This window comes from Triturus cristatus, chromosome 9 (assembly GCF_964204655.1).
Source record: "Triturus cristatus chromosome 9, aTriCri1.1, whole genome shotgun sequence".
In the NCBI taxonomy this organism is placed as follows: domain Eukaryota; kingdom Metazoa; phylum Chordata; class Amphibia; order Caudata; family Salamandridae; genus Triturus; species Triturus cristatus.
In genome coordinates, this window is record NC_140592.1 from 35304551 (window position 1) to 35317760 (window position 13210).

General features: G+C 42.6%; 1 protein-coding gene across 9 annotated transcripts in view; it reads left to right on the forward strand.

Moving 5' to 3' along the window:
* USP19 (ubiquitin specific peptidase 19) overlaps positions 1-13210 on the forward strand; it is a 638025-nt gene that overhangs the window by 215529 nt on the left and 409286 nt on the right. For all 9 annotated transcript variants that reach the window (XM_085624327.1, XM_085624331.1, XM_085624330.1 and 6 more), the window contains one exon: positions 1751-2114. In XM_085624327.1, coding sequence (XP_085480453.1) covers positions 1751-2114 — 364 coding nt within the window. The remainder of the gene's footprint in view (positions 1-1750; positions 2115-13210) is intronic.

The window sequence follows — 13210 nt, forward strand, 5'->3', positions numbered from 1 at the left end:
AGTATTGGTCTACCATTTTGCAATAGTCACGAACATATACATGAATATGAAATGCTTTTATAAAAATAAAGTGCGTACTCCTAAGATGCCTGACTAGATGTACCTGAGTGTACCTAGCATGTAAGTAGGTGCCACAGAGGCTAAGAGCCTATAAGTCAAGAATCCCGCTAGGATTGAGTCGAACCTCCATACCTGGATAGTGAGAATGTGGGACTTCGTCCTGGACTTGAGCTGGACACCCCATAAGGGATAGTTAGACCACTGTCAGCTGGAACGATGTCATGCCGGAGCCGCAGCGTCTCTGGTCAGTGTGTCGGCCTTGAAGTCTCGGTTCCCTCCTGCCTTCTGATAGCAAGAGGTGCAGTATTTATACAGTCTATGTACGTGTGTTACCCATTGTTCAGTATGAGGATGATGTTGGCGATTAAACCTTGTGCGTCGATGGGAGAGGTGAAGTATACCTTCTGGAGAGTGTACTCCTCAATTATTCATATGTGCGAAGGATGACGTCTTAGCAATATCGATTGGGAAAAACCCACCCTCTGCATGGAACTAGGTGAAAGGTTTAGTACATAAAAGGCTACAGACCATATAAGGCGTGATGTCCTTATAAGGCATTCTTTCCTTATCTGGAGTTATTTCCTTATAAGGCTTGTTCATATGAAATAACGGGAGCTGATGTAGGGAAAGTGTACGACGTTCCCTGGACCTATATGAGGGTACCAATGTGAAATAGAACTATGGAAACCAAGATTAATAGGATCAAAACAAATAAAGGCACTTTACTTGTTGGTGCACAAATAATGAATATTCACTGAAACCAATTTTCCACAATTCAGTTTGTTTGCAGTATAGTGTTATCATTAAAATTGGTATCCTTGTGCAAATTTAGTGTCCACTTCAGTGGAAAATGTGTTATCTGTAAATGACAGTGCGCTACTACAGAATGCTTTAGTTAGATGAAGGTATCGCCTGCCTCGTGTCCATTAAAGCAAGGTGGGTCACAAAAGTTTGTTCCAAAAATTGGGTCATGGTTCTAAAATGATTTGGAACCACTGGCCTAGACAATTGTAAATTGAGAAAAGCAAAGTGAGACATTTTTACAGACTGTTATAATGGAGTAGAAAGTCGAAGGGGTGTACAGAAAGGCATATTTTGAGAGGGGTGTAAAACAACATGAAAGGGTAAATAACAAGAGGTGACATGGACTGCCAAAGTAAGAATGAAGCAAGGTTGCAGATAGATTTGAAAGTGATAGAAATATATTTAAAGCACATTGTTTGGGAAGTAAGTCGCCATTGTAGTTGACAAAAAAAATAAACCATGAGGGTAGCAGAGAAAGTTGCTAAAGAGCAGAGGTAAAATATTTTAGAAAAATGTATGGAGAGCAACAGAAGGCAGGGAGACCGAGAAGGAGTTGCAATATAATTGTGAGAAAGAATGGAGGTTTGTGCACGGAGACATGAGTGTCAGTGGTAAGACAAGACCATGCTGCATACATTCAAATGCTGCAATATACAGTAAAAAGTGAGGTAGGAGGTGTTGGCTGCAAAACGATCAAAGAAGATTCTGAATCTTGGGATAGTGGAGAAGTCAGGAGGGGGAAGGACACTGTAGAAAGCACTAAAAGTTGGGGGAGGAGAAGTTCACTTTTGGAGCTGATAATTTGTCTATTTTTTTAGGTGGGGTCATATGTTAGGAACTTTTAAAAAGTACCTGTTTTCTCCCTTTTTTTATTTGTTTGTGAAAGGCTGAAGATATGGAAGAGAGAATGCCTTCTTTACAGCCGATTCTTTCCTGCACTGAGATGCCCATCCCTCTTCCTGCTGCGTCGTCCTGCCTGGATGATGTAGACTTGCAAGAAATTGTGTTGCCAGGGCCAATGGAGACAGAAGTCACTGTGCAATGTGATATAGAGGCTCCAGCTGCCATTGATTCCCTTGATGTCGGTCCCCTTGGTCTTTGCCCAGCAGTCCCACCAAACGAGACCAGGGACAGCGAACGTTTGTTTCCAAGATTGCCAGCACCTGAGGGAACTTCCAGTGTCATGGACATCAGAGAAGAAAAGAGTGACCAGTCGAAGGAGGATAGCTGTTCAGATGACATAACCGAAGGTAATGTTGTATTTTCTTATCACTGTCGTGCTGATGCCCGCTATTTTGCACAGCAATATTTCTGTTTATAAAAATAAAAAGAAATGAGGGCTGGATTAATAAAATGCAATTCTGTTTTCCGATGTGCAGAATTTATTCAGTTCATTTATTTTCATTGTTTCAAATGTACTTCTTCCCCATCGTAACCGTTAGAAGTTGGGCCAGTCCTTATCAATGAGGCAGGGAGCACTTTTCCCACCCTGTTTCTTCTCTGAATCCAGACTCTTTTTTTGTACTAATGCCTTTCCTTTGTTTCCTGTTAATAGTTCTTTATTCTACACCTAGTACTTTTCAATATTTGTGCCTATACAATGCTTGACTTACTTACACTTATGGTTCTTAACTGTATTTCACAGCAATCACTGAGACATGGATTAGTCACAAAGACTTAGATACTCACTCATCCCTTCACACTGATCCTGCCATATTTTTACAAATTGTGGAAAACACCCTAGAAGTGTATGCATTGAAAGCTAACAGTTCTCTACCTCTCCAGTTTCAGCACCAAACTCTTCCCCCATTATTTTAATACCTCTTGATCTTGGTCATTGTCCGATTCAAAGATAGTGTTTTGGCCATTTATCACCCTCTCCTCAAATTTGATTAACTGGTCACTGTAGTTACCACCCTGGCCCACTGTTACCCCCCGCCTCTTCCCGCTCCCCCCTCTTCCCGCTCCCCCCTCCCCCCCTCCAACCGTCCCACATCACCCCACTTGTTCCTTTAGGGGAGATCAACCTGAATCTCACCACCCACTGCAGTGAAGATTTCTTTTCCACAGCTTCTCTCTGCCTGCTGTTTCTTCACAAACTCTAAGCCAAGGAAAATGCCTTAACATGATTCTGAAAATCAATCGGCTCTTACTTTATGAACATCATTGACTCTTTGCAGTCAGACCACGCCATCGTGCAAATACTAGTCCGTGTCCTTTTACCCTCCTTTTCATAGTAACGCACATCTCCAAATAGATGCGCTCTTCTGCTTCCAACATTCTTACATTTGATACCCAACGATCTCACACCTCTATAAATCACCACATTTTTCATGAAATATAGTGATGCCCTTAAGCATTACTTCAGATTTCATTACCTACCAACCAACGTCTACCTACCAACCAACGTCTCCACAAAAATCTCTCATTTGAGTTATTCTAACAGTACATTCCGCTCCACCACCATCACTCAAACTTTGAACCACCCTCTACTTGTCTCACACTTTACTATAACATCACCCAAACAGCTAATTTCTACAATTAAACCTGATAATCCGTTATACTCAGCTTCTGCCTACTAACTGTCAATCCTCTTCTTAAAACTGTAATCCTCTTCTCTCCCTAGCTCCTCTGTGTTTGCAACCTGTTCAGCCTCTAGTGCTTGGTTTGGAATATTACAAGTTGTTTGTTTCGGTTTCTAGAGTGGCTCATAACATAACTGAAATCCACATTACAGGACTGAAGACTCTCACCTTAGATTAGTTTATATTTTTTTCGTCACTGAAATATGGTTATTTACTTGTACATGTATATTGCTTGAAATGCATAGTAAAGGCACTGTCGACCACTTATTTCCCATCCATTAGGGGAGGTGGGTTTGACATGTTAATGGACAATGCGACAAGCTAAGGATGAATTGGATTCGTAGTGAAAGTAAATGTTTAAAATTGTTTGTTCCACTTAGAAGAAAGATGACTAATGAATGTCAACGTGTTTTATGTGAACAGATACCCACATTGGTTCTCTGCAAATATCCGTAAGTTAAATGTCCCGAAAGAAGTCAGAACGCCTCTTTTTTTTTTTTTTTTCTTTTCTTTTCTTTTTTTTGCATCTTTGTTATGATTTTACAGTGGCAGTGAGTTATCTGCATATGCTTAGCAAATCTGAAGGTACCACCGATCTATTTTGCTGGGCCCTCTTTAGAAATGGATAAACAAAGATGTGTATGAACAAAAGAGACAACTGTTTCGTTATGCATAAAGATTTGGTTTTGTGTATGTAGTACGTGTGCTTGCTTGACGTCTAACAAGTATAGGCCCCTTTCTACCCTACATAGGGCCTCATGTAGGTAGCCGAATACCGGTCGGTAACGGCCGATTTTCGGTAATTATACCGTTACCGACCGGTATTTTGGCTTTTGAGGTGTAGGGGGCTCATTTCTGCATTCGGTAATTTACCGAATCGGTAAAATTACCGAATCGGTAATTTTACCGATTCGGTAAATTCCGAATACAGAAATGAGATGTAGGGGGAGTGTGTGTGTGTGTTTTGGAGTCGGTATTTACCACCAACTATTAGTTGGTGGTAAATAATGAATGGATGTGTTTAAGCGTTTTAAAGCGCTTAGAAGTGTGCAATGTGGCAGACATACATGCCCTTAGGGCATGTATGTGTGCCACATGTGCACACATGGCCGTCTCAGGGGTGCAACAGGGTGTCAATGTGACACCCTGCCACCCTTGCATGTGTTCCCCCCATTACCGAATCGGTATTTACCGATTCGGTAATGAGGCATACCTTCCCATCAATGGGAAGGTATGCCTCATTACCGAATCGGTAAATACCGATTCGGTAATTACCGAATTATTCCGAATCGGTAATATTTACCGACCAATTACCTACATATCATTTACCACTTCATAAATACCGAATCGGTAAAATTTGGTATTTATGAAGTGGTAAATGTGTCCCTACCTACATATGGCCCTTAGTGTTTTGGAAAAATATGGGACTTTCGGTGATTTGGTTAAAGTGAAAAGGTGTTACAACCTTTGGAAGGAATTGTGCATGTGTGCCTAAGACCACCTTGTCTTTAGGAACTTGAATGACCGATTCTTCCACATACAATACTTGGAGTTTGAAAGGAAATGATTGCAACCAGAAAAGCCACTTTCCATGTTGATGCCTGTAGTGAACTAGAGTGCAGACCCATAATGCTTGTTAGAACAACGGTGAAATCCCACCTAGGCATATGGAATACTGTAGGTAGGATAATCCTTTTTTGCACTTCATGAATACTTTAACAACTGGGATTTCCCTAGGAGATGCAAGCTGTCAGTTGTGCAAATAAGCAGCTACAGCTGGTAAGTGTCCCCAGACAGAAGCGTAGACTTTCCTCCTTGAGGGAATTAAGATATTGCACACACTGTAATCGAGTTGATTTGAGTGGCTCAACAAAAAAAAATTGACATTTACAAGCAGTTTCCACTTTGCGGCATTGCACGACCTTGTTGTATACCTCTTTCAAGATATGCTTGCGTTTTAGAGCGAATCTTGTATACCTTAACACTTTGACTTAAGGAGGCTAGTTTCTAAATTCAGGGTCTTTTAAAAAAAGGTTTTATAGCACAACCTCGACTTGAAGGTATCAGAGCGCTTTACATGAGCACCAGACAGACACATTCATTTTGTTAGGGACGTGGAGATTACGTGATTTCCCCAGAATCACAGGATATTGAGTGTCCTTGCCGAGACTCGAACACCGTTCTCCAGCTTCGAGGCCGACCACTCTAGGCTACATCCTTTGGCATGGTAAATTTGTCTGTTCCACATTGTTAATATGTCTGCGCAAACCTTAGGTTTGTATGTAGTCGAATAGACCTCTTTAGTGACTAAGCGTGCCATGCTTGTCTTGACAATATTGGTGTGACTAGACTTGTAGTCTTGGGTGCTTGGTGTATTTTTCCTACAACTGCTAAGATTAGTCGTAGAGGGAGAAAACTGTGTCTAAATATTCTTGATGGGTTTATCCACAGACCATTCTCTTGTGACTGAGTTTGAGGAAACCTACATGAGAACTCCAGGCATTTTTTTTGTTTTGAACTGCTGCAAGCTTGTCTAAGTCTAGTTGGCCCGATATTGTGACGTACGGGTTGAGTTTTAGGATTGAGTTCCCACTTGTGTGCTTTATTTATTCATGTTGAGAAGATCATTTGTTACCCCTTAAGTAACACTTCTTTAATGACTCCCTTAATTGCAGTATTGACGTTTCTTGTTTAAAATCTGCAGACATCCTAACTTTCTTTTAAACGGCTTGTTGCTAATCCTTCCTCTCAGAACTCCAGCCCTGTGTCTTAACTCCCCTTCTCAAAAATACTGTAACAAATGGTCTTCAACGGCCTACTGCTATATTTATCCTTGAAAACCCTTGTTAAACCATTTTCCTCACAATTAACTGCAGACACCCGCTCTACCGAAACAGCTCTTTAACTTGTAACCAACTTCATCTACTCTGCACATCTCAACAACCTCTGAAGCATACTATTAGCCCTTGAACTATCTTCTGTTTTTGTTGCTATTGATCATTCCATCTTATTTTCCTCCCTCAACAACTTCAGCTCTCCCCCTCGGACTCTAACTGACATTTTTAAGCTGACGGAGACTCCATGTCTACATCCACTTCACTTCCAGTTTGCGCCTCTCACCAACTTTCGGAGATCTTTTCATTCGGATGCTCTTGTGTCTAAGCAGAAGACAGACCAACCTTTACTGATGGATACTTCTTTTTTTTTTTTTTTTTTTGGCCTCATACACCATGAAGGGCATTCTTGATGGGAGACAAAACGTCCCCCCTCTCAAACGGCCGACCTGTTCCAGTCCCTGACTCCATGGTCCGTAGAGAGTGGGGGAGATGGAAATCCCACAAGTTGATACTGTTTTCCCGATCCTCTCCGGTTCACACTGCCAACGGAACCCAATGTTACTATGGAGACTTAGGACCAACAGTGCCCAGGTAAAATCACAGGACCACCATTACCTATTTCGCCTTGCTACTAGGGCCGCCCAGATTTTATTATAGCTTGAGCTATCACAGGCCATATCTGATTCACTCGTAAAGATTATATGTTTCAGGCATTCCATAAAGGTTGGAGCATTTTCATCTTTCCAGGCCCTGCATATCTCACGCCTTTCCAGGATAACAACATAGAAAATAAATTTAAAGGCTGAGTATTTAAGGTTGTAATTCGTCGCAAGGCCAAAAAAAATAGTCCCTGGAGTAATCTCCACTTGTTGATGTAACACGTCCTCCAAAAATTCCTGTATCTTGATCCAATAATTAAGAACCTTCGGGCAACCCACGAACATATGAAGGTCGTCAGCAGCTGGGTGCGTACACCTAGGGCAATGATATTTTAAGCCTGTCATCTTAGCTAATTTTCGAGGTGTTAAATATACCCTATGTGTAGTATATAGATGATTTCTCTTAAGTGATGCAGGTTTAACGACTGCCTGCAACATAGTAAAAGAATCGCCCCAGATGCCCTTAAATTCATTAGATTTACAGCTAATGACATTACCCCAGAGTTTTTGAAGTTCGGATTCAGTCACTCCTCCAGTTTCTAAAAGGGCCCAATACCAAAAAGAAACCTCCCGTTTCCACTCACCCCTCCTTGAGACTGAATCAAATATGGAGCTTAATGCTTTAAGGTCCCAAGATTTCGTTGCCCACCATCCTGATAACTGGTAATACTTAAATCTAGTAAGTGTCCCTCCTGTCAAGCCCGAGAGGGACTCCCAACTCAGAAGCTGCGAATCCTTCTGCAGATCACCCCAACATGTTATGCCTGCCATTTTTAAAGGCCGAGAGAGTTGATCTTTGAGGCAATCCGGGGTGCCATGGGAGTCCCAAATCGGGGCCTGAGATGTATAATAAGGGATTTTAAGACTTTTCCTAATGTATAACCAGTTCTTCAAGGCAGCACCCAGAATCTTGAGCCTGACTTTTTTTAAAAACTTTGGATCTCCAAATTTAAAAAGAAAGAACTCTTGCCCCTGAGGGATGTCATACAACAAAGCCTGAAACAATAACCCCAGTGAGGATGCATCCGTCTTGTTGGCCAATATTCTAAAGTTTTTAAAATGAAATGAGTGACAGTACGTGAGTAGGTCTGGTAGGGCTAGCCCCCCCATATTTAAACTTCTCCTAAGCTTTTTCCAGGAGATTCTGGAGGACTTGGTGTTCCAGATAAAGGAGCCAATTTTTCCCTGCAATTTCGCAATATCTGATGTCAAAAATGATATTGGAATTGAGCTAAATAAACAAGTTATTTTTGGCAGATTAATCATTTTTATCAGGTTAACCCTTCCGAAGATATTTAAAGGGAGGCTTGACCATCACTGAAGCAGACCACAAACAACCTTGGAGACTCTGGTCAAGTTAACTTTAGGTATAGCTCCAACTTTCTGGGCCAGATGGATCCCCAGATACCTCATACGAGGCTTAGCCCCTTGTGTCCCGATGTCTTGGTTCCATTCCATAATCTCGGTCTTATCTTTGTTTATTTTATACCCAGAAATTTCCCCAAATGATTCAGCCTGATTTATTGATCTGGGGATGGCTACGGCTGGATTAGATGTAAACATAAGCAGATCATCTGCGTATAAAGCAAATCTTAACTCCAGATCTGCAATTTTAAAAGGTTTAATCAATGGGTCGGACCTGAGCTGACAAACAAAGGGTTCAATATATAGATTGAACGATAGGGGTGACAAGGGGCATCCTTGTCGAGTGCCCCGAGCAATTGTAACCCAATCTGTTAGGGCGCCATTGACTACAATTCTTGCCCGAGGGCAGAAATAGAGAGACCTAACGGCTGAAACAAAATTATTGGGAAAACCAAACCCGGATAGGGCTTCCCATAGGTATGACCAGTTCACCAGGTCAAAGGCCTTAGCGGCATCAATGGCTACTAGAGTCATTGGAAGCTTCTTATCTGTTGCCACATCTATTGCCGCGATAGCTTGAAAAGTTAATTCGTTCAACTGTCTATCAGAGATGAAGCCCCTCTGATCCGAATGTACTATTGTTTTAATGATTCTTGCTGTTCTAGCTGCCAAGACCCCCGTAAAGATTTTATAATCAGTGTTTAACAAAGAGATGGGTCTATAAGACTCAATTTTTAGCGGGTCCTTATCAGACTTCACGATCGGTGTGACTGTGGCTTCAGACCATGATTTCGGGACGATCTCATCTGATAAATCGATTCTATTAAACAACTTTGTTAGGACAGGGACAACCTTTTCAAGAACTACCAAATATAACTCTATTGGGAGCTCATCTGGGCCCGCTGCCTTCCCTCTAGCCATTTTCTTAATCTGAGTTTTAACTTCGCCCTCTTGTATACTCGAACCCAGAAAGGCTCTATCCGACATAGATATCTGAGGCAGCCCTAGCTGATTCAGCCAATCTTTAGCTCTTTGAGGTACAGAGCAGGTATCTTCTTTATAGAGATCTTGCATAAATATTCTCGCCTCCTCCCTAATTTGGTCGTCGTCATATATGATGGCTCCTGTACTACTCTGGGATAGGCTTTTAATTTGATTCCTTACCCTATCTACCCTGGTTTTCCAGGCTAGAAAGGAACCACATCTTTCGCCATAGGAAAAACTTTTGAGCTTACTGGCATCCCACCTATCTTTTAAAATTTTATCCAGACTAGCTTGGAATTCTGCCCGTAATCCGTCCAGCTCACTTTGTAGATGTAGTACCATATTCTGATGTTCTACCGATGCCATCTGAAGCTCTCGTTCTTTTTGCTTGATCTTAAAAAGACGCTCTGCCTCCAGCCTCCTCCTGAGCAGATTCCTGCTAATCATCAATGTACTTAATGATCCTCTAAGGAAGTCCTTCAATGCCTCCCAGACCACCTGATCAGTTGCGGCACTGCAGTTATACTTAAAATATTCCTCTGCCTGGTTCACCAAATCCAACCTGACGTCTTCCTTTAGTAATAAGGATCTATCCAGGGTCCACCTTCTCTGAAATACTTTTTGCTTAAGATTAACTACCAACTCCACTACAGAATGGTCAGAGAGTAGTGCTGGAATATAAAGGATAGATTCTACTGCTGAGAAAAGGGATTGGTCTAATAAAAAGAAATCAATCCTGGAATGATGTCTGTACTTCCGGCTATAAAAGGAGAAATCCTTTTTTTAAACCGTTTTTTGCTCTCCAAATATCTATCCGATTAAAATCTTTAATAATATTCCTCAATTCCAGATGTGATTTACGTGGAAGGGCATATTTAACCCTTGAAGTACGATCTAAAAGTTCATCCAAGATCAGGTTAAAATCTCCCCCTAAGATAATAGGTGTTGCCGTATCAGAAAGGCTCGCTTTTAATTTTAAGAGAGCAGCTGGAGCATCCTGGTTAGCCCCATAGTAAACTGCACAGACCAATGGGGAACTTCCTATTAGCAATGATGCTACCTGCCACCTCCCGGATTGATCTGTCTCGAACTTCTCTACTTTAATCCCAGCGTTATTTGCAATTACTATTGCCACTCCCCTAGTGCTACCTTTTTGTTCGGAGCAGAGAAGATCTTGGACCCATCTGAGCTTACCAAATCCTGACTTACACTCCTCTGCCTCTAAGTGCGTTTCTTCAAGCAGGCAAATATGAGCCTTTGAATTCCCCAAATATTCACACACTCTAGACATCTTTCTCGTATCCCTCAACCCTTTGACATTCCAGCTGATTATCTTGATTTTATTAGAAATACTGTTCATCTTGGGGCATCCTTAAATAGGCTAAATTTTGCTCCCACCTGCACTTTCTCCACCATTGTATGAGGACTAATTTTTTCCCATTTTTGCCCCGGTCACCCGTGCCCCGCGACCACCCTCCACCCCCCCTGAGGAACCCTCCCTCTTCTTCTTTGGCGATCTTAGTCGCCTATCAGGACCCCACTTGATCCGATACCAGGATCGACCCTCTAGAAACATTTAACATTAAAATCCCACATGTGCTCTGACCCTCTTTTTCTTATTTTTTTTCTTTTTTTTTCTCTTTTCCCCCTTCACCCCGTTTCTTGTACACACATATGAATATCCTATATGTATATATATTTTTTTTTTAAAGTTTCAATCTATTGTGTGTATATATATATATATATATATATATATATATATATATATATTTTCTCTCTACCTCTCTCCTAGTTCCCTTCACCTCCTCCCAAAACCCATACTTTCCGTCCAATTTAATACACTTCCCGTACCCTCGGATGCAGGCATCACCTTCCCAGGAAGAAAAAAAGAATAGTTTTAATGTGAACTCTCTTTCATCAAAATCAGCAATGAGTCTACTTCTTGAGGGGAGGTGAGGTTATAGGACTTATTTCTCCACATCACCTTTAGTGAGGCGGGAAATTTCATCTGAACATGTGCGCCACAGCTCCTCAGATCAGGCATCCTAGACCCCAATTCCCATTGCCTTTGTGCTGTAGCTCTACCCACATCCGAACGTATAAGGTATTTTTTAGAATCGAACTGGAGAGATGTATCAGTGAGTGCTCTACCCAGTATCAGATCCTTAACTGCAAAGGTATGGAAGTTAACAAAAAAATGTCTGGGAGCTTTTCTGTCTGGGTGTTGTCTAAATGGATCTCTATGCGCCCTTTGGATTTCTTTTTCGAGGTCAATATCTGATCTATCTTTAAGTACTCCTTCTCTAAGAAGTTTACAGATCAATGATTTAACATCACCGTTCTCGATCCCCTCAGGAATCTTAAAAAATGTCAGGTTATTCCGTCTAGCTTGAATCTCTAGCCTCTCGATGTCCATTTGGAGTGACTTATTCTGGGCCTTCAGTCCCGCAATGTCTTTTATGTGTACTTGACCCGCTTCCGAGAGCGTAGCGACTTCCACCTCCAGGGCCCCAGTTCGTTTACAGATGTCATCCAATTTACTTTCCAAATTTGCACACTTCTCATGTATCCCCCTTTGGTTTGCCTCGGAGATCTCAAACTTAGAAAGAAGGTCTCCTCTGAGGGACTGCAGAAGTGACTGTAGCTGTAGGTGTCCACTACTCAAATCCTCATGCCTCCCCCCCCCCCCCCAGAGCACCCTGGTCGAGCCCTGCCCCTACTTCTGCATCGATAGAGGGTAATGAACCTAAAGCTGACGGAGGAGGACCAGCTGTAGATTTCTTAGTGCTGTCAGTGACCATAGAATCTAAATCTTTAACTGATTGCTGAGCTAGGGTTAAGATAGCAGATTCAGGCAGGGCTCTGGAATCAAAAAACTCTAGCCCAGAAGGAGGAGTCTCCTCAATCGCTAGATCCGGGTCGCAAGCCAAGGGAGAATACCGGTTTTCGATGGAGATTTGAGGGATAATCCGAGCGGGAGAAGATGGTAGGGGAACCTCCCCCCTGGGAGCAGCCACTTGCTCCATTATTTTAAAGTAAGATTTTAGCGAGGGAGTGGGTTTTACTAGGGGGGCAGATTTTTTCAGAGTCTTACTGTATTTAAACTCCCCTTTCTTTGTATCTTTTCCCTTTTTCTCCTTCCTTTTCAAAGGCGTTAATGGGACAACTGCATCAAGCCTCACTTTGTCCCCCTGTGAGACCAGTAAATCCTCTCTTTGAAGTTCCAGCTGAGAGCGAAGCTGATATCTGTTTCTCACAGGCAGCGCTCTTTCCCCGCTCGCTACTTCTATAGTTGAGGTCTTTTCTCTGGTTTTAGAACATAAGCTGGGGCCCTGTTTTAGGATGGAGTCTAAGCTTTCAGAACTTAGTAAAGAAAAGTATTTTTCCATTAGCAGTACCTGAGGTGCCCCTGGTTTAATCCGCACACCACCTCTACCGAAAGACTCTGAGAGTTTAGCTGCATGCGGCCTTTCCCTGCCCCCTCTGGCCCCACTGACCGTATCACCGCTACTCCTCGCCCCTCAGGGGCTCGAAAGTTGATCCTAGCGGTCGCCGATCTAATTTGCTTCCATAGCCTTGCCCGATGCTTCCTGCAGCCACCGCCGGTCTCAGAGACTGCAAACCCCACCTCTGCTGCTACCTCGGCTCCCATACGGCTTGCAGGGCTCCTCGGTCTTAGAGCTGCCCCTCACAGTGCCCCCGACCTCGGGCAAAACACGACAAAGGAGAAAAACGGAGAAAAAAAACAGTCAGAACAACATAAAGAAAAGACGGGTGCAAGGTCTCCCCTGCATTCTCACCGTAAAGACTGGATCAATTCATCAAGAAAAAGTGGTCGATACTCCGGATCAGATCGGAGCTCCCGGCTCCCGGCGACCGGCGTCAGCCTGCAGCCATGTTTCTCCAACACTGATGG